The sequence below is a fragment of the Hydra vulgaris genome, chromosome 02 (genome assembly GCF_038396675.1).
Source record: "Hydra vulgaris chromosome 02, alternate assembly HydraT2T_AEP".
Taxonomy (NCBI): Eukaryota; Metazoa; Cnidaria; class Hydrozoa; order Anthoathecata; family Hydridae; genus Hydra; species Hydra vulgaris.
In genome coordinates, this window is record NC_088921.1 from 55203483 (window position 1) to 55224811 (window position 21329).

The window sequence follows — 21329 nt, forward strand, 5'->3', positions numbered from 1 at the left end:
CAGTTGTCAATGCCGAAAACATGAATTTCAAATCGGTAAAAAAGCACCAAAAATTAGATCCATCCCTTTGAACACTCTTGCAGCTTATAATCAAAAGAATTTAACACTTCCTGTTGGAGCCGTATTTTGCTTCAGCCACCTAAAAAGTATTTATACAGATAACAATATTGCTATGTTAGAACCAGCTCCAACACCAATAAATTCTTACTTTCCTGCTGATGACATATATGTTCTAGATATAACAATCATTTCAGATGAAACTATCGAAGAATCAAAAAAAGCAGCTAGCTCTTTGTGGGAAGCATATGGAGCAATTCGACTGTTCTTTCAGAAAAAGCAAAAGCGAATAGAAGACTTAACCCCAGGGAACCAAACAGATAGATAAAAAAAAATTAGAAAAATTTAAAATGCAGCTTGAGAAGATTAATGCTGAAGCAATTGCACCTGGTCAATAAGAGGCACTAACTTCTTAGGTGATACACAATGAGGATGAAGATGACTCAACACAACTGATTTCAGAAGACTTTGTTGTATCAGTTAAGATGTTTCAAGAAAGCGATTCTTTAGGACAAATTATTTTGCTTTCAGTCATTAACCGTAACAAGTTTACTAAAGAAGCATTAATGAAAATCTTTGATTGCAAAAAATATCAAATAGCAAAAGCGCGGAAGTTGCAAAAAGAAAGCAGAGGATTTTCCATACAAAAAAAGGAAAAGGTAAACTTATGCCGAATGCCACAGGAAAAAATAGAACATTTTTTAGAATTTATGTTTTGTCGAGGTTTGCTGCAAGATGTAGCTTATGGTGTAAATAAAATAAAGTTTGACAATGGAGAGGAACAAAAAGTGGCTAATGCCATATTTTATAAAGAAATTCGCCAAAAAACTAATTATCTCCCTATGTCAGAAAATGTCAAAATTTCACTTTGCATAGTCACTCAACTTCTTTTACCCTTTCAGATATAGATCCATACTTAAATCAAACCACTATAGCTGCTGACGATGAACAATGTATTGACTGTGCTAACCTATTTCAGCAATCAACAAGGTTCGTGGGTTATTTATATGAAGTAAAAATGAAGACCTTCTATGTGATTTATATGTGGCTGCATGATGTTGAAGCCTATATGAAGCATCAAATCCGTGATGCACAGCAAAAATTGGCCAAAATAATGGCTTTTGAGCAACTTGATGAGGAAACTGGTTTTTGGCTGAAAGATTTTCATCAGAAAATTTCGCCAGCTAAATTCCGTGAAAGCCAAAAGGATTATTTTTGAAAGAAAGGAATGACTCTACATGTTGATGTCTTCTTCTTCCATGAAATTGGTCAAATGTAAAAAAAATTTCACTGGTGTCTATAGATGTCAGCATAGTCTTCTTGATGTACTCTGTCTAGCTGATGTTATTTTGGCCAAAGTTTATTATTTTCCTTGTTTAAAAAACCTCTATGCTAAGTCAGATAATGCATCATCTTATGCTAAGTCAGATAATGCATCATCAAAGTTTACAAAGTAAAACAATTCTTTCTTAAAATGCATGATTACAATGAGCCGTCACGTGGAAAAGATCAATGTGAAAGAGAGTCAGAAGGAGCAAAATGTGTCATAAGGAGTTTTATTGATGTTGGAAACAATTTGTTGACTGCAAAATATATTTATGAGGCTCTTCATAACGGCAATGGAATTCGAAATGCTGATTGTCGCTGTATTAAACTCTAAAGCTTTTACTTTATCAGGAACAAATCTGATTCCCAACATAAACATTTATCATTCTTTTCAGTTTTTTCTCTGATCACATGATAATGTAGATATACTTCCGAATCGGTAAAGGTAAAAAATGGAACTATACTAATGTGACATTCCATTCTTCAGTTCAATTTGTTAAGCCCTACAGCTCAACTTGCAAAAGTTATACTGCACCATCAGTATCCAAAAAAAAACGTGTTGACAGAAGTGCTAACACTCTTAAGTTTTGTACACAAATTGGTTGTGCTGAATCATTTTATAAAACTGAATTATTAGCAGAACACATGCTTTCAGAAAACCACACTTCTCGATCTGTGGCAAAATCTATGTTAGACAGAGCAAAACTTTCCTATGTCAACAAAATGAACCTAAATTTGAGCCTTAATTCTTCTAATCAACTGCTATTATCCCATTCTATTATTAAACAAGAAATTTAAAACTTCACAAACATCACTGGATGGGCATTACCTAAAAGAAAAGTATTTAGATATTCTTCAAAACAAAAAACATTGCTAATGCAGATGTTTATGGCTGGAAAAGAACGTGGGAAAAATGAATCCAGAGTAAGTTCACCAGCAGCTGAGGACAATGTTAAAGTTAAGTGAATATGTGACATCTTAACAAATTCGATCATTATTCTGTTGGCAAGTAAATTAACTTTTATATTTACAAATACCCAAAGTATGTATGATAATAAATGCGACTTTTTTCTTTTCTTGGGACTTGAGATAAATAATAAGCTATTTCCTTTATCCTTCAAATGTAATATTTTAGATGGAGTTTACAAAAAAGAACAGGAAGGTTGGTAACCACTTTTTGTGAAGAGGTTAACTTAACTGATGATGTGATTAATGAAACTGTTGATGTGAAAGATGGACCTGAAAACAAAAAAGATGATTTAAACAACAATATTCAGTTGATTGCAAAAGAGTTAGCAGCTAGTTTTTAAATCGGTGATTGGATTATTGTTTCATACTTTATGCAATAGTATCCTGCAATAATTCAAAATGTAATAAGTTATAACACTATAATATTGTACTTTTGTGTATTGAGATCTATTACAAAATTATTGGTTTATTAACCATATTACCTAATTTCAAGGAATATTTAGGAATTAGCAATGATTAGACGTTACTTTATCTTTACCTCAACCATTAGGTCAATGATGGAGATATATATGTTTCTTGTATGGAATATTCTGCTGCAAACTAAAGAAAATATTCTCTAATATTCGTCTCTTGATGTTGTTTGTAAGATTGATGCACCAACACCAACAAATCAAAGAGGAGATTACTCACTAATTATAAAGGCTGTAAAGTAGCCGTTGCTAACTATATCTATACCGTTGCTAGGGTATTTTTTAGTTAAAAAATTAGCAAAATAAGGCTACTTCTAGGACTTCTGTAGGCTTTTTATCGCCCGAGCACATGGATTTTTTTTTCAGATATTGGAAGATGCATGTTTAAAGAAACTAAATAACTTATATTGTTTATGGCAGACCTAATACCACGGTTGTTATGGGTATATCAAAGCGCGTTGAACGCAAAAAGTGATTTTTGGCATGTTACTCCCAGGTCCTTGCATGCACATGATTTTTGTTCCATAAAATCAATGTATGCCTTATTGTCTTTCAAAAATATCTAAGAAAACTACGTGTAAGTATTAATCTCAAGAGATATTAGAGCTTAAAGTTAGGGTAAAGTTCCAAATTTTGTGGTTTTAGACCATGATTTCTAGACAACCCAAAATGTAACGATGTTGAATTTATACTTTTACTGCTTCTCAAAGTAGCAATTGCACTCCATACGCAATATTTTCTCAAAACAGGCCAAATTTTGGGACCCAATATCACCAAAATAAATAGAAGTTTTCGAAAAAAAATTTAACAGCGGCCTACTTTTATTGTCTTTTACAAAATATCTAAAAATGAGGACAATTTGAAGACATCACTTTTAGACTTTTCTTACATTTCTCAGACAATAGCTCTTAAACAACAAAAACTATATCGGGTTTGAAATCATTTTCGGCTTCGTTCTCCTTCCAGCTCTTATACCCTTTGTTTAAATCAAGAAAAAACAGTTAAAAGATACAAAGTACAGAAAAAACAATAACAAAGCAATAGAATGAGTTCTGACGTCAAAACAAAACAATTTTTAATCAGAAAATTGTTTAATCACCCGAGCCAAATAGGGCGAGAAGAAACTTTGATCGATTGAAATAAAAAAATTGAAATAGTACTTTAAAGTTTTTTTTTTTTTTTTTTAAACCTTTATTTTGAGTGCCCCTTGAAGTCCTTACGGTCTTATCACATTTAAAAGAACATTTAAAAGGAAGAAAAAACGAGTTTCTTCTCGACCTATTCAAATTGATTAAACAATTTTCTAATTAAAAATTGTTTTGATTTGACTTCAGAACTCTTCTATCGCTTTGTTATTGTTTTTCTGTTATTTTCTAAATTTCGTATTTTTTAACCTTTTTTTTTTGATTAAATAAAATATGGCTGATGTTTGTCGAAAGGCATGAAACTTTAAGTTCCATTACAAAGTTGTATTTTTTCAAATAATCTTACTCTTCTTAGATATTTTTATCCATTTATTTAACCAGAAAATTGAAAAAAATTACAGATTTATTTATAATTTTACAAAATTAGGTTCGCTTTTGAATGAATGAAATAATACAACGTTTAACGATCGGATTCTGATCGTTAAACATTGTGTTATCTCATTCATTTATTCTTAGAAGAGTAATAAAAAAATAAAATGAAAACAAAAAGATTAAATATTATGAGACAAAAAAAATAAAAAATCACTTAAATAATAGTAACAAATGTAAAACGCAACAATAATAAAAATAATTACAGCAACACCACACACACACACAAAAAAGAAGCGCGACAATGTAAACAATACACATACGAAAACGTCAATAGAAACGATGCACAAAATTACACAACAGTATAAACAAAAATAGATATACACGACAATATAAAAAAAATACGCAAAAATACACGACAATATAAACAATACACAAAAATCAATATAAACAATACACAAAAATAAAAAATTGTAGGCTGATATGCATTCTGCAGCTTTTCTCGTTTAATTTTCATTATTACTGATCGTATGTTTGATGATAGTTGTTCGTAGCTATTCATTAATTTTTCGTTTTCGTCTTTTAAAATTGCTTTAGCTTTTTGACATTTTAGTTGCTTGCCAATATCGATCAGAGATAAATGTATAAATTCAATACCTAAGAAGTCTGTACCATCGTCTATCTCATCATTATTAGCTTCTTCTTCATCAGAATTGTTATCCATAGCAACTGCATTATCATTATTTTCTTCAAGAGACAAACAGTCTTCAACATCTGCCTTGATTGCTTCAACATACATTGGAGAATTTTCACAGTCAATTGATTCAAAATTGTTGATATCTTCCGAACTGATCATATTCCCTATTCCTTCAATTTCGTTCAGCAGCATGAACATATTAAAAGATGCGAAGTCAGCCTCCTCAGAGCATAGTTCAGTGATAACGGGACTGGAAATCTGAAATAATTCTGCCTAGTCGAAGCAATTTTTGAGAGATGAAGGTTGAATTGATTTCCAAGCCAAATCGACATACTTAGCAGCGTCAAGAAGATGCGCGGGCTTCCCGTATTTAACTCCTGCTGCACCTCTTTTGCATAAAAGACTACTTTCTTTCAGATATTCCTTTGTATTTACATCGAGGCTGTAACATGAGAATATGTCTGAGAGATATAGATATTTATATCGCTTCTTGAGAGCCTCAATAATCCCCATATCACATGGTTGCTTCCAACTTGTCCAATTTAGAGGGAAGAAAACAAATTTTACAAGATTTCGCTCAAACGCCTCAAAATGTCGAGGCGCATTATCTAATAATAAAAGAACAGGAAAGCCAGTTTTGCGTTTAAATTCAGGATAAAAGACTTTATTGAACCATTTCCAACACATAGAGACATCCATCCATGCATTTTTCTGACAAAAATACGGTATAGGCCATGTTCTACCGACTATACAAGCAGGTCGTGCAGCTTTTCCAATCATAGAGCAAGGTATTTTGTGAGATCCTGTTGCGTTGGAGTAAACTATTAAAGTCACTCTTTCTTTAGATTTTTTTTACCTCTCGTAGTTAGGCATTAACAGAGGACATTTTTCAGTAGGCATTAACAGAGGACATCTTTCAGTAGGCATTAACAGAGAATATCTAGGCAGCAAGTGAAAAAAAAGTCCAGTTTCGTCCATTTTATATACATTTTCGGGTCTGTACATTTTAATAACTGAGTAAAGGTCCTCAAGTTATTGAAGAAGAACAGAATCATCTTTGTCAACTTTAGCTCCTTCTCCAAACAGATGCATTGATTAGGCCTCGACGACGACGAAAGTTTGCAAGCCATTGCCGAGAAGCTTTAAATTATTCTTCTTTTATATGTAATTTTTACGCTATTTTTTTTGGTTTCATAATTGCTAATGATTGAGGCACTTCAATCTTTGAACGACGCAATGTATCAATCCAAATATATAGCTCATTTTCTATTGCTTCGAATTTTCCAGACGATAATCGAAACACTTTTTTTCTAGCTTCTTCTGTCATTAGTAAACTTCTTTTTCTATTTGATCTCGATTATTCCAGAGAGATCGAATTGAATTTTCAGTTACATTATATTCTCTTGCAATCGCTTTTGCTTGCAATCGCGTTTGCTTGGCGCATCACTTTTTTTAGGTTTAGCTATAAATTTGACTCGTTGATCTTCTGATAATTTTTTTCCTTTGCCTTTAGCCATAAGAAGTAAGGATAATAAAGTTGGAATAAGAGAACTGTGAATAGACGGCTAGATTTAAAATGAAGTTTTTTTATTAAAGTTTTTTCAATGAGACTTGACTGATAAATTGTTAAAACTTATTATTATCATCTGTTTAAAACAAGATTTATCATTTACTTCGATTCGAATTCGAATTATTTATCTATTTACATTCTGATAAAATTATCTCAAAATATTTATGATAAAAACTCGTTTTTAACTTTTATTGCTCTGTTCTTTAAGAACATTGAACACTCTATTTGTAAAATACACTAATTTACATATATATGTATATATATATATATATATATATATATATATATATATATATATATATATATATATATATGTATATATATATATATATATATATATATATATATATATATATATATATATATATATATATATATACATACATATATATATATATATATATATATATATATATATATATGTATGTATATATCGTCTATATATGTATGTATATATTTGAGGTGTTGTTAAATTCGGTTTATAATTGAAAATAATCAACACTACATCAGGTAAGTTTTGGTTTTATTATCTATATAAAAATGTAATAAAGAAAAAACTTTTCTTTTTGTTTGTTTACTACTTTTGTAAAATTCTTTTTACAAAAAAAACGTGTCTTTAAAAAAAATTGCCTCATTAAGTTATATTGTTTTTTTTTTGAAAAAACCAATAATGCGCGATCATGTTTTTATAGAGAGAAAAGTGTTTGTGTACATTTTTTTGTCGATTAATAATACTGGCAGACCATCTTGTGTCACTGTTTCCTTTTAATGAGATGGTCAACGTTTTTATCAGTTTTTCCCATTTTGACGTGGAGCTTGAAAAAAAGTTAAAGATGGCTAGAACCTTTCCAAAAAACGTAATCATGAGTTAGAAAACCTCAGCAGCATGAACACCAACAAGATTTAATGTATGAGCTGCGCATGGAACAAATCTTGCTGACTCATTAAGAGAATGGATGTGAGCTTTGACGCCATTGTATTTTTCAGACATATTGGCTCCATTGTCATAGCCTTGGCCCCGGCAATCGGATATTTTAGACCATCCTTCTCCGATTTTTCGGTTATCTCTGTTGCAAGACCTTTTCCGGTTTTTTGGTGAGATTCAATAAAGTCCACAAAGCTTTCCTTAATTGTGCAGGTTTCATCACTGATGTAGACATACCTAATGATCTGAGTCATCTGCTAATTTGTGGGAGGCATCTGGAGTGCATTGCAAACAGAACAGAGTAGTATTTAGCTTCTTTTATGTTTGACTTTCGTTCCTGACTTTCTGCCCAAGTAACTCAATCAGCTCATATTGAATTCGAGAAGAAAAGTAGGATGTTGTGGTATTTTTTTGCTTTAATGGACGCTATGTGTTCAGCCACTTAAGGATAATAATGGCTAATCAACTCAATTAAGCTCAGAAAAATGCCACTGTTTTGTTGACCGATGTCTTCTGTTGTTCTTTGAAGGCCAAGATTGTTCTTGGCACAGAACAAAATTAATTAATCACTTTCAAGATGTCTCTCCACTTTTTCATCTCTCCACTGATAACACTCTGCAGATCAGAATCCAGGGTCTTTACTTCTTTGAGGTTTTTTTCAAGAGTTTTTCCAATCAGAATAGCATATTTGGTGTTCATTGCTGTTTTCATGCTCAGGAATTCTTGGGTTTAGTTTTTTTCAGTCACAAAACCCTTTGAAAATTTGTTGTTGAAAAAAATAAACAGCAACAAAAAAAAAAAAAATTTTTTTTAGCTGTACTGCAGCCAAGTGCGAACAAATTTCAAATGATGATCTGAACTTAAGTTAATTATAGAATCTGTTGAATTGTCATTAACTTCAATACAAATATCCTCTGAAATAATTTGTTTTTCCACTGAGTCTGTTACCAACCACCTTTTGAAACAGTTTTGTAGTTTCTCGTCACTTTCTTGGCGCTGTTTTCTTTTCTTCTTAAATTTAGCACCAGATAATTTTTTGGTTCGATTCATAATAAAATCATAATGTTCAAAAGGCATGTTAGTATTATATGGTGCTCTTTTGTTCAGTAAATGAGCTTTAATATTTAGGAGTTTGTGTCAAGAGGCGGAATTTTAATTAATTTTCTTATTAACAGCAACGACGCCGTAAAAATTTGTTTCATAAACTGATTATTATTTTTTTATTTTATTAAAATTTACGCCCTCCCGATTTTGGCGCCTCAGGCCGCGACCTGGTCGGCCCCGCCCTTGGTACGGCCATGTATATATATATATAAATATATATATATATATATATACAAATATATATATATATATATATATATATATATATATATATATATATATATATATATATATATATATATATATACATATATATACATATATTTTTTTTATTTTTTTATATATATATATATATATTTATATATATTTATTTTATTTTTTATATATATATATATATACATATATATATATATATATATATATATATATATATATATATATATATATATATATATATATATATATATATATATATATATATATATATATATATATATATATATATATATATATATATATATATATATATAAGAAAAACTACTGCATCATTAATTATCAATATGATCATGTTAAGCAAAAAAAGTCTGCATTTAACAGATTTGCATTTTTTAGTTGACGGCTTGCATTTTACCTAGTACAATACTATTGTACATTTTTGGTACATAGTGTACTGTTTGGGAAAATATTAGTTTGTTGAAAAATATTGATTAAAAAAAGAAAAGTTGTTCTTTTTTTTTTTTTAAAAAAAAAAGGATAAATATCAATGTAACATGACATAAGCTGAAAGAGGGGAGGGGGATAAGAGGTTGGGGTTGATATTTCGTAACACCTCGTGAAAAAGGGATAAGAGGGGATCTAAAACGTAGTTTTTTTTAAACGTAATTTGCAAATGACCCAATATATAAATGAAAAATTTTTTAGAGAAATTTTTTTCTCTAATAAAAAATATCATAAAACTAGATTAAACGGTAAACGTTATCTTAAAGAACGTTAGTATGCGTATTAGGGCATGCCAAAAAAAAAATTTTTTGGTCGCGCTTTAAAAACCTATTCTATACATAAAAATAAGCAAAAATATGAATTTTCATTGTTTTATCTCAATTCTAGGTGCCAGAAGATGAAATCAAGATTTTACGAAAATACGCAAAGTATGATGAAATTACATGAAGGATGGCAAAATAACAAGATTGCACCATTTTGTGTTTAGTTTAAGATTACAATCACTACATGACATATCTATTATAAACTGTTAACAATTTTTTATAGCTTAATAGTTAAAAATAGTTAAAATAACATTAACTTTTTCAAAAGAAATGGGTCCCAAAAAGAAGAAAAATGTCCATGTAAGTGAAAGTGTCAGACGACCATTATATCTGTTAACTAACCCAATTTCACAGCTACCAAATACACAGCTTCCAACCAATGGTAGTATTTTAAGATATTATCAATATTTAATTTCAAGTAAAAAGACAAGATTTATTAAAACACAAATTAACATGGCCTGTAAGAAGCAAAAAGGAACAAGGAACTTGGTGTGCAAAAGTAAGACATAACTGTAAAACATAAACATTTTTATTCCTAGATTAAAGAGGACTAAATAATTATTTTTTCAGGTGCAATAAATGTTAAATAAATAAAATATTTTTTAAAAATCTAAATTAGGTAGAGATTTTTGTGACCTTGAGACGCAATCAGACTGCTTGATTAGACAAATAGTCAACATTTGGACCAAAGCAGGATTTCAAGCATACATCATTTCAGAATATTCAATTCTTGACAAACTTCAAGCTCTACACAAGAAGTATCAACTTTTGAAAAAACGTGTTACCCTGAAAGATACCAAAGATACTAGAGAAAATATTAAGAATGAATTCATTTCAACAATGGAACAGTTGTTTGACATAGGCAAAGATAACTTAGAGCAATGATGAGAAGTGACAAAATAACACCAAGAACACAAGCTGCTATTGAAGAAGACCTAAATTTCTATCTAGACCAGCAAACAGACAGGTAAGAGTATCAATTATATTGTAGCCTTTTTGTAAATTTCTCTATATTAATCAAATTGTTAGTAGCACAGCTACTTTATGTAGGGCTTTCAGTCTGTCTGTCTTTCAGCTATCCATCTGTCTGTCCATCAGAGTAAGTTATTGCATTCTAATGTTATACATTTTTGTTTTAGGAAGTGGTTTATTTCTAAGCCAGATAAAGAGCTAGCTACCATCATTGAGAAACGACTAGAAAGGTATAAAAGACAAGAACAAATGAGAATGAAGTACCTAGAGGAGAAAGAAAGATGTAAATCAGCTCCCCCACCACTTGATGAAAGTGATGAAAACTTGACGCCAACTAAGAAAAGGTAAAACAAGTGTCATAATTACTTTAAAACTGTTAAAAAACTTACTTCTTAAAAATGAAATCCTAACTTATTTATGTAAATATTTTAGATACAAGTCTGGTCCAGCCAATTTGGATATGTTTGACTCAACTTTGACAGATCCAGATTTTGCTGTAGAAGAAGACTCATTCAAAGGTAGTGATGATGACTTTGAATATGGTGCTGCTCATAATAAAACCCCAAAAGTCTTACCTAAAGGCTCAATGCAAGTAAATAAAAAGATTACAAGAGAAGAATTGATGGCAGTAACTACACCTATTTGTGCTAGAGGGTTAATCAGCATTGAATTACAAACCTGGCTGTTGTCGTCTGTTGTTAATTATCTGGGAGGAGATGTTAATCAGATGGGCATTTCTAAATCCAGTATTTCAAGAGAAAGAGCGAAAGTAATTGAACATCAAGGTAATTTTTAAAGGGACACCTAAAGAAAAAGTCTTTTATGCCAACTTTTTGCCAGTCAAAATTAAGTTTTTTTTTTCAAATCAAAAAGTTTTTCTTCAGATGCCATATTTCTTATCCCTGATTTTCTAATGTAAGTCTATTATAAATGAAAGTTATGATTAAAATCTTACTATACCTTTAAAGAGTGGAATATTTACCTAAAAATAAACCATCATAACAATAATATATTGTGTTAAAAATGATCTTTATTTAGGCAATACCATCAGAGAAAATTACAGAGAGACAATGGCTGGAAAACATCTTGTTCTCCACTTTGATGGCAAGCTGTTAAAACATTTAGATGAAAATACCTTGCAATCTGTTGTAAGAGATAGAGTTGCTGTCAGTGTTACTAGTCCTGAATTTGACAATAAAAACGATCTCTTACTTGGTGTTTTACCTGCAGAGTCTGGCAAAGCTGTTGATGAAACAGAAATTATTCACAACTTACTTGAGTCCTTTGAAATATGCAATGAAATTTTCGCAATTGTTGCAGATACTACCAATGTTAACACAGGAGCCCATCTCTGGCTGTTATGCAGACATCACATGTTTGAAATAGCAATACATAAGGCAATTGTAATTGTCCTTGGACCTACTGCTGCACCAGATAGACAGTTCTATAAAGATTTCAAGAAGGACTGGGAAGTATATCACGCCATAATTCAAAAAGCTAACCTGTCTGAGTTTAAGAAATTTGATGAGAAGAAGCTGGAAGTTGGATCTGAACTTCATAAACTTTACCTGGAAGCTCAGGAATATCTGAAGTTTGCTCTTAATCACGAAGTGTTTCCAAGAGATGATTATAATCATCTAGTTAAGTATGCTGCTTTTTATTTAAATGTCTCATCACCAAAGCTAAATGGTTTTAAAATTTATCAACCAGGAGCCAATCACAATGCTCGTTTCATGGCTGACAGTCTTTACAATTTAGCTATTGTTATGACATCAGGTATAATAGATTTTCTGCCTAAAGATCAGTTACCTCACCTGGAAAAGTCAGCTTTTATATTTGCAGTTTTTTATGCTCCATGGTATTTACGTTCATACAAAGCAGAATATGCTGTTAAGAATGATTTCTTGTCATTCAAGTCAGCTTATGTTATACAACAAGAGTTTGATGTCAAAATTGGCAATGCTTTTCTGAAATTTTTTCAGCAGCACTCTTGGTACCTTGCCCCAAAGGTTGCTGTGTTAATACTGGCAGATCCAGATTTTGAAGAGAAGCTTGCATTTCTAGACAAGCTGTTGACCTTTGAGGTACCAGATATCAACACTATTCCCAATGGTAAACCTGATGCTGTCCTAGTTTTACCAACCTCTGAGGTAACAGAGTTGATTACAGAGGAAAGTTGGGCTCTTTTCATTGTTCTAGGCATACAGGACGAAATTCCTACCTGGAAAACAGGTTTAGCTGCTGGAAAGCTGGAGGAAAATGATTCCTATATATCATTTTGTGAGTTTGTAAAATCTCTAAATGTTACAAATGACCCAGCAGAGCGGAATATCAATCTTATACAAAGATATATCAGTAGCACATTAAAGGAGGACAAAAGGCAAGATATACTGCTAGTTGTCAGAGAGCACAGGGCATTAATATCATTAGAAGCTGACCAAAGTGCACTGGCCAAATTGTAAAATATCTGTTATAGTAACAATATTAGATTTTAAACTAAAAAATACCTTTCCTAACTTTTTTATTTCTTCATTTTCAAAAAGAATATGTTTTTTCAGAAAAAAACAACGATTTCTCGTATTTGCGTAAAAACCTAAAATCATCTTCCAGCACTAAATATGGTCCTAGAGAGTTCAAATTTGGTTTATATACTTCTTTTTATGTATAGAACAGGTATTTATACCGCGACCTTTCATTTTCTGAAAATCGTGATATTTTGGCATGGCCTAATGCGTATGGCTTTGACCGTTTAACCTTGTTTTAAGACATTTTTTTAAAATTAAAAAATATTTTCCTAAAATATTGAGTAATTTGCACGTTACGTCGAGCAAAAAACTATATTTTAGATTCCCTCTCCTCACTTTGTCACAAGGTGTCACGAAATATCAAACCCCAACTCTTCCCTTCTCTTCCCCCTCACGAGGTGTCACGAAATATCAACCCCAATTCTTTCCTTCCCCCTTCCAGCATCTCCCCTTCCCCTCGTTCTTTGTCATGTTACAAAGAAATTTATACTTTTTTAGAAAAAAATAAAAACAATTTTCCTTTCTTTAATCAATATTTTTCAACAAACTTATATTTTCCCCAACAGTATCAAGATGTTCTGAAATATAAAAAGTTTTACTCGTTGTTCTTGTTCACTTTCTAACTTTTCTATAAATATTAACTAAAGTTCATTTTTCTCATTCTTACTTGTTTTTTAATAACAAGATTTTTTATCTGGTCCTTCATCTGTAAGCTTTATTACATTTGGTCTTTATCATTCGAATTTAAAAAAATGCCTTAAAGTAGCGATACTTCAAGTAATGTTGAGTAACCTCTTGCATGAAAATAAGTTGTAGAAGTTGTAGTAGAAGCAGTAGTGGCACTGCGAGTGCTAATTTTATTAATTGTTGAAAGCAATTCCGATTGACTTTCAATTATCGAAGAGCTTCCTGCTTTCCATGAATTCAGGACAATCTTTTATGTTTTCAGCCAATGATTTTTTCTTTAAATTTTTCAAATCTTTTGAGTTATCACATTGAGACAGCATTACGCATTTCTCTCATGGGTAAAGCGTTATAAATTCTGATTCCACAACAGACAAGTTTTTGTTAAGAAAACGGAAATGATAAAGATAACAAAACCAAATTGTAATATTGAATGATGGTGTTTTTAAACTATTTCAGGGCTAGAGGTACCTAGGTATAGTTTACTACACTCTCAATTAAAAGGTGTAAAATTACACCGTTTTAGTGTTAATAAAACCTCAAACGGTGTTTTTTGAAACTTATTTAAGTAAAATGTTTAAACTTACACCGTTATGTTGTAATTATACACTCTGATGGTTAATTTTTTAAAAAACGTTGTAAAATAACACCTTTTTATCACTTAATTCATAGAATTAAGTGATTAAAAATAGAATTAATCTTTTACTTTTATAAGATATATTTCCCAACATTTTTTATCAAATTTCTAACACATACTAAACACCGAGAAAAAATACCATTAATCTGTTGATTATAATTTTCTAGATCAATACATTAATAATAACAATAAAGTAAATAATAAATATGTTCTGAAAACTCAATTACTAATACTGTTAGTAACAAATATTTGAATGAAATTATAAATATGTGTAATACATTTAAAAGTATTTTTACATTTAGAACATCCAAGCTATAAGTTTCTTTTTTCATTTACAGTTGAATTATTTTTACTATATAGCTTTTTCATATTGTTAAATTGAATGACAGAAAATGGTGTATTTGTGTTGTTTAATAATATTAACTTTTTAGAATTTGTTTCACGTGTTATACAGGACCATACTTCTCCTTAATAACATCAATACCGCATCTCCTCTCTCAAATTAAATATAAATTAATAAAAAAAAACAGCAGTTTCTGCTTAAAAATATATTATTTTTATATAATAATAATAACAATAATAACAATAACAATAATAACAATAATGACAATACAGTGAGTCACTTAACTTATATAAAAACAAAACTGATGAGCAGTAACAAGTTTTTATTGAAAATTTACAATATTCTGTACCAGTTGTATCTCCTGAAATGGTTAGACAATACTTAAAAGCACCTCCAAGAAAGTAATCATCACGAGGCAGAAAAAAAGCAAGTTCATGAATTTTAACAGATACACCAGAAAGACCGCCAAAAACAGAATCTTTAACTTACAGAAAACAGAAGGTAATTAACAAGCGTAACAACTAAAAAAAACAAACAACCTAATTACTACATAATTGTCTACTTTTACCAGTTGACATGATAAAATTATTTCTTGTTTGAAAAATAAAGTATGCCTAAATTTTAAAAACAAGCTTGTCACATACAGAAAAAATAAAAATAAAAGCATTAAATCGTGGAGATTTTTGTTTAGTCCAATGTTTTAATATAATTAATTTTCATACTGTTTCATAAAACCTTAATTTCCATATTTCCGTATGTGGTAGCATAATATTTCTTAACTTATTATATTTAATAACCACGTTATCTTTCATAAAACCTTGTTTTCTATAATGATTTCTTTTTTACCTGGTCAACCTTGACCGATAAGAATTCATTATTTGAAATAAAATTAGCAATTTTTTTAATTTCGAACGGTCGTTCACTGTTGACTCCCTTTATTTTCTATGCTGAATATTATTGCATTTAATCTCTTTAAATTATTTAGCCTGAATCGTTATTCAAATTTAATAAATACTATATTTTCGGAACGTTGTGCATCAGTTGCACTACATAATTGTTTTATTGGAAACCTGGTTTTAGTAATTTTATTTACTAAAAAATAATTTGCCGAAGCCATAATTTGATTCAGCAAACAATACACTTGACTTCAGTGAAAGCTGAAGTTTTGGCAAAACTGTCAAAGTCGAAGCAGAATTTTGAGTCTTGAGTTTATTTTGACTAATAAAAAAAACAATTAAGTACAAAATACAAATTTTAAACGCGTTTAATTAAACGTGACGAAATATAACATTATATATCAAAGGTTACTATCAATATTATAATTAAATAACGTTTTCACAAAAATTTAATAAAATTCATTCATTTTTACTAACTTTTACTTGATTGCATAAATACCTTTGTTTTTGAACGGCGAGGATTCATTAGGGCCAAATGAATCAATGAAGAAGCTCTCATATAATAGATAACTAAGACAATCCAGTTTGGATCGAATGACATATTACTGCTTGAGATGGTTTGCGGAAAGAACTTTTCCTATAATTATAAAAAGTACAAACACACATAACATAAACACACTTTTCTATCCTTTAAACAATTTTCAAAATTAATGTCACTTTAAAACATATTTTATATTATAACGAAATTATAGTTATAAAAAATATTTTATATTTTATGAATATAAACTTTTAATAATATCTTATTTAATTATATAAAATCTATAAACCTTTTTTGAAAGAAACCTTGAAAAAGCATTTTTGATTTTTAAGTTGTTTCCTTTTTGTAAAAATCCTGAAATTGTTTCCACTTCATCTTGTTTATCGCTAAAGAAAATAATTTAAAGTACATTTTAAGATACAAAAATGCTGCATTAAAAATTACTTAAAGGTATTAAGTTGTTATTCATTAAACTGATAAAGTTTCTCCTCGAAAAATGTAATATAAATCATGATTATGGGTGTCTTGTTCTCGTTAATTCTTTCCAGGTTATTAATTCTTTGTAATTTTATTTATTTTTATTGAAAGTAATAAAAATAGATTATGGCTGAAAAACGCAAAAGAACAATAATTAATTTTTTTACAAAACGACCAAAATTATCAAATACACCATCATCATCGAGTTCAACATCAACAATTTCAATTTCAAGACCGCCACCACTTACAACAGATGCATCCAACTCAAGTTCAGCGATCATTTTAACACCTCATTTGCGAAATCAAATAATAATTGGCTAGATGTTTGGACTGAAACGAAGTGGAAAGAAAAATAAAATGCCAGATGCCACTACTTGGTTGATATGTAATATGGGAAAGTTGGTTATAAAGTTTGTTCCCAAATAAATTACTTAGGGTCGTCTAAACCCCAGGGTGCCAGCTTATCAAAGGAATGGAGTTCAACATCCGTTTCATATTACGGTGATAACCAACAAACTAGGTTAACCTCTCTTCGGAAAAAAAATTTTGAACATTCAAAAAATGCAGCACACATTAACGCTGAAAAAATTTTAGAAAACGTGAAACAAGAAAAATTTTAACCTTTAATTGATAGATTAAATAGTACCAAAATTATTCATACATGTAACAATTTCAGAATAAATTACTTTATTGCAAACATGACCAACCCTACTCAGATCATTACGATTTGTTAAAATTAAGGGAATTGAATGACTACCAGAGCAAACAGCATAACTGAAAAGTTATTAAAGACTTTAGAGTTGTTTGGTTGACAATTACCTGAAAAATAATTTAATCAGTTTTACCAGTGATGGTGCTTAATGTTGGGTAAAAATACAGGTGTTGCAAAAATGTTATCCGAAAAATATCCGAACTTAATTACCTGGCATTGCTTAAATCACAGGATTGAGTTATCCGTGGGCGACACTATAACGGAGGTAAGTAGAGTTAACTATTTCTAAATATTCATGGACAAATTGCATTCATTGTACCATCAATTTCCGAAAAGTTAGAGAGAATTGGAATTATGTTCTGAATGTCTGGGGAAAAAAAATTTTAAAAATTGGAAAAGTATTAGGCGTGAGATAGGTTGTTGCTCATTTCGAACTGCTTCGGCGGTTTGGAAAATTTTTTCAGCGTTATGCAATCATTTTATATAAACTAGTGAAGACAAAAATTAAAGTAAAGTAGAAAAAGCTACGTTTACTGGCTTATTGAAAAAAATGAGTAGTAAATAATTATTAATAAATTTAGCATTAATGCGTATAGACGCTTGAAGAATTATTCATACTGTTTGAAGCACTTCAAAAAAGAGCCGCTACTAAAGTTTACGCCGACAAATTAATAAATCGTTCAATTCGGTAATTAAATTTATTAAAAAATCCTGAAAAAGGGGATAACTAAACGGAGGCCAAAAAGGCATGTGAAACAATGACTTTTGATTCTATACCTTTAATTGATAATAAAAAAGTGTCAATTATAAATAGAAATCAATTTCTAATGAGTCTCATGAATAATATGAGAAGAAAGTTAATTACTGATGACAAAGAATCGAAACCAAATATTTTAACTCAACGTCGAATCTTAGAGTCAAGTGAATGACCAATTTACATTGACAGAAATTGCGGCTATATGTGAAAAGTTTTGGTTGGAATATTCAACATGTTTAAATGCGTTTAGGGATTATATAGAAATCGATGGCCGAAAATTACCGGCTGACTTGGAAGGTTTGTTGTCGTGTTTAAAAATCATTCCTTGCAGTTCAGCTGATTGTGAAACAGGATTCAGTGCCATGAATCTAAGCGACACAAGAAAAAAACTTCTCATAAAAAATGTTTCTATTTTATTATTTTTAAAAATACAAGGACCACCACTTGAACTGTTTAAACCAGAAGAATATGTAAAGACTTGGTTAAGGGCTCATCGATCAGCTGAAAATAGCAGAGTAAAAAATTTTTAAAAAAATAATGAATCACCCAGCATATTATGGGAAATATTGTAAATATTATTTCGTTTAGATTTTAAGATAAAAATATACTACATATATTCATGGCCCCCACATTTTAAAACAGGGCCCTATGTTGGGCCTGTCTGCAATCCCTTTTTTTTTTTGGCGGGAAACATTTTATTTTTTCCTGCAAAATATTTTTGCCAAATATTTTTGTTAAACTTCATTCTAACCATTCTCTTAGAAAATGATCACGTGTTCGTTCATCTTTCATTTTTGTAAACGATAAAAATTCATAAAACTTTCTTCCTTTAAGATCTTTTGGTTTGGTTTTACCCCAATTTTTCATATATCTAACTAGCTTCCCCAAAACTGTAAGATATTAAGATACATTGGCGCTGTCCATCTGAAATCAATTTGGGCCGTAAACCAGGGTTATCAAGAATTATCCCGGTGTTTTTGATTTCATTAGAATCGGAAGTATCATCTTTATTTAATTCTTATTCCGCCACACCATCATTAGACTTATCTCTTGTGTCGTTTCCATCAGAAGTAGTGGATCCAGCGCATTTCCTTTGTCTGGTTTTTCCACTATTAAATCTATTTCAAAATGATCTTTAGCTCTGACATCAATGCTACAGTTATACTCTCTGCAATCCTCAATTTTACCATTAGAAGAATCTTATTATTATACTATTAAAATTTGGTTATTGATCGACTTCCAAGAGATTCTTTTGATTTTATCTCATTTTTAAGTTTTCTCTTTTGAGCTCAAATTACAAACATAATCTCTAGATTATGTTTGTAATTTGAGTTTGATGTAGTGTTTGAATAACTTGACAATCTAAAAAATTAATTTTCCTTTCGAGACATCATTTAAATTCTTTATAGGAAGTTAAAGTTTAGTATTGCAACATCAGAATCATAATTTTCAAATGACATATATATCTGAACTCAAATAATTTCAGAATAAATTATTTTTGTTTTTTAGATTATTGATTTGATAACAAAGTTAAACTAATGTGAAATGGTTTCCTGAAAGATTATGGACCAAATTATGTTAACCAATCCATTATTGAAGTAAAAAGCTATTATATGAGAAAAATGCGGGAATTAGTTTACGCAACGGTCCAAATGAAGTGCAAATATAAATGTTAAGCTACTTATTAACGTTAACGACTTATAACTTATATTTTAAAAAGAAGATGAGTTTAGCTTCAAAAATTGCTCAAATAAATCAGCTTAAAAACGGCTATATTTGTGAAATAAGTAAAAAAATAAAAAGGTTACCTGAAAATCTCTATTTTCTACTTTTTAATTTTAGAGAATGTTTTTGTTTTAAATGTTTTTTGTTTTTTTTCACATTTATTTTTAATTCAAAACAATAATATTTTACTCGCACTTAATATTTTTCTGGTTACTACCACCAGGCCCTCTTTACCTCCGGGCCCCTGTGCTGCAGTACCGCCATCCTCCCCTTCTTTGTGGGGGCCATGCATATGTTATAATTATGAATTTTTTTTTTTTTACTTAAAGTTGTATACAAATTTGACTTTTCTTTTAATACTTAACTAACACCAAAACACACTATATTCATATACAAAGCGCCCGGAAAAAGTGAAGTTACAGTTGATATATTTTTCAACAAAGTAATTTAAAATCAAATAGTAAAAACCAATTGCAATTATTTTAAATCAAAAAACAAATTCAGTCTCTGCAGTTGGTATAAGCTAATTCCAATTGCTGTGTTTCTATTTGATTTTAAATTAAATTGTAGAAAAGTATATGAGCTGTAGCATTTAACTTTTTCTGGAAACTGCATAAATTATATATATATATATATATATATATATATATATATATATATATATATATATATATATATATATATATATATATATATATATATATATATATGTATATGTATATATATGTATATGTATATATATGGCCGTAGACAACTTTATTAATCTGGGGGGAGGCTAGGAAGAGTAGGGGCGCAAATAACATGTCAATTGACTGTAAAATATTAACTAATTCTGTATTAATGCCTATTCTGAATGTATTACACTAACTTTTTTTAAAATGTGACTTCTTGTAGGTTTTTGAGGGTAATTATTTCTTTAAAATGTTTTTTATGAAATGAAGTAAAATATAATATTTTCGAATGTGTACGTGATTCGGAAATTAAAATATAGATCCGAAACGTATAACAAATTTTTGGCTATTTTTAAAAAATTCAAATTTTATATAGTATGAAACTTTTAAAAAATATTATAGCAGTTTCATGATTTTTTTTCAAAATTGTCCAAATACATTTTTCTACCTTACCACTACGGCTATAAAAAAAATTGGCTATATCTATGATTTTTAGTTCTTCAGTTTTTTGAGTGTGTATCTTTAACAACATACACCAGTTTAACCGTGCTTGGTTCATGGTGCTTCTCAACCAAGTTTTGATTCTTTTTAGTGTTGCTGAAGTAGGGTTTTCAAATATCCGACATTATTGACTATCCGGATATCGAATACTGAAAATTCAAATTGTTCGGACATCCGGATAACAAAAAAGAAAATAAAGATGATAGAGTGAACTTA

General features: G+C 29.8%; 2 protein-coding genes across 2 annotated transcripts in view; one reads left to right on the plus strand and one right to left on the minus strand.

Annotated features, from left to right (window-relative positions):
• The window catches only part of LOC136077039 (uncharacterized), a 73671-nt gene that overhangs the window by 41622 nt on the left and 10720 nt on the right, over positions 1 to 21329 (minus strand). Inside the window, exons 2-3 of the mRNA XM_065791413.1 lie at positions 16560 to 16656; positions 16232 to 16369 (exon numbers count right to left, since the gene is read on the minus strand). Of these exons, the coding sequence (XP_065647485.1) occupies positions 16232 to 16369; positions 16560 to 16656 (235 nt within the window). The remainder of the gene's footprint in view (positions 1 to 16231; positions 16370 to 16559; positions 16657 to 21329) is intronic.
• On the plus strand, positions 10557 to 11988 carry LOC105849449 (uncharacterized). The gene is made up of 3 exons (XM_065790249.1): positions 10557 to 10642; positions 10815 to 10991; positions 11080 to 11988. Exons 1-3 carry the CDS (start codon positions 10557 to 10559, stop codon positions 11441 to 11443), a joined length of 627 nt encoding a protein of 208 aa, XP_065646321.1. The 3' UTR covers positions 11444 to 11988.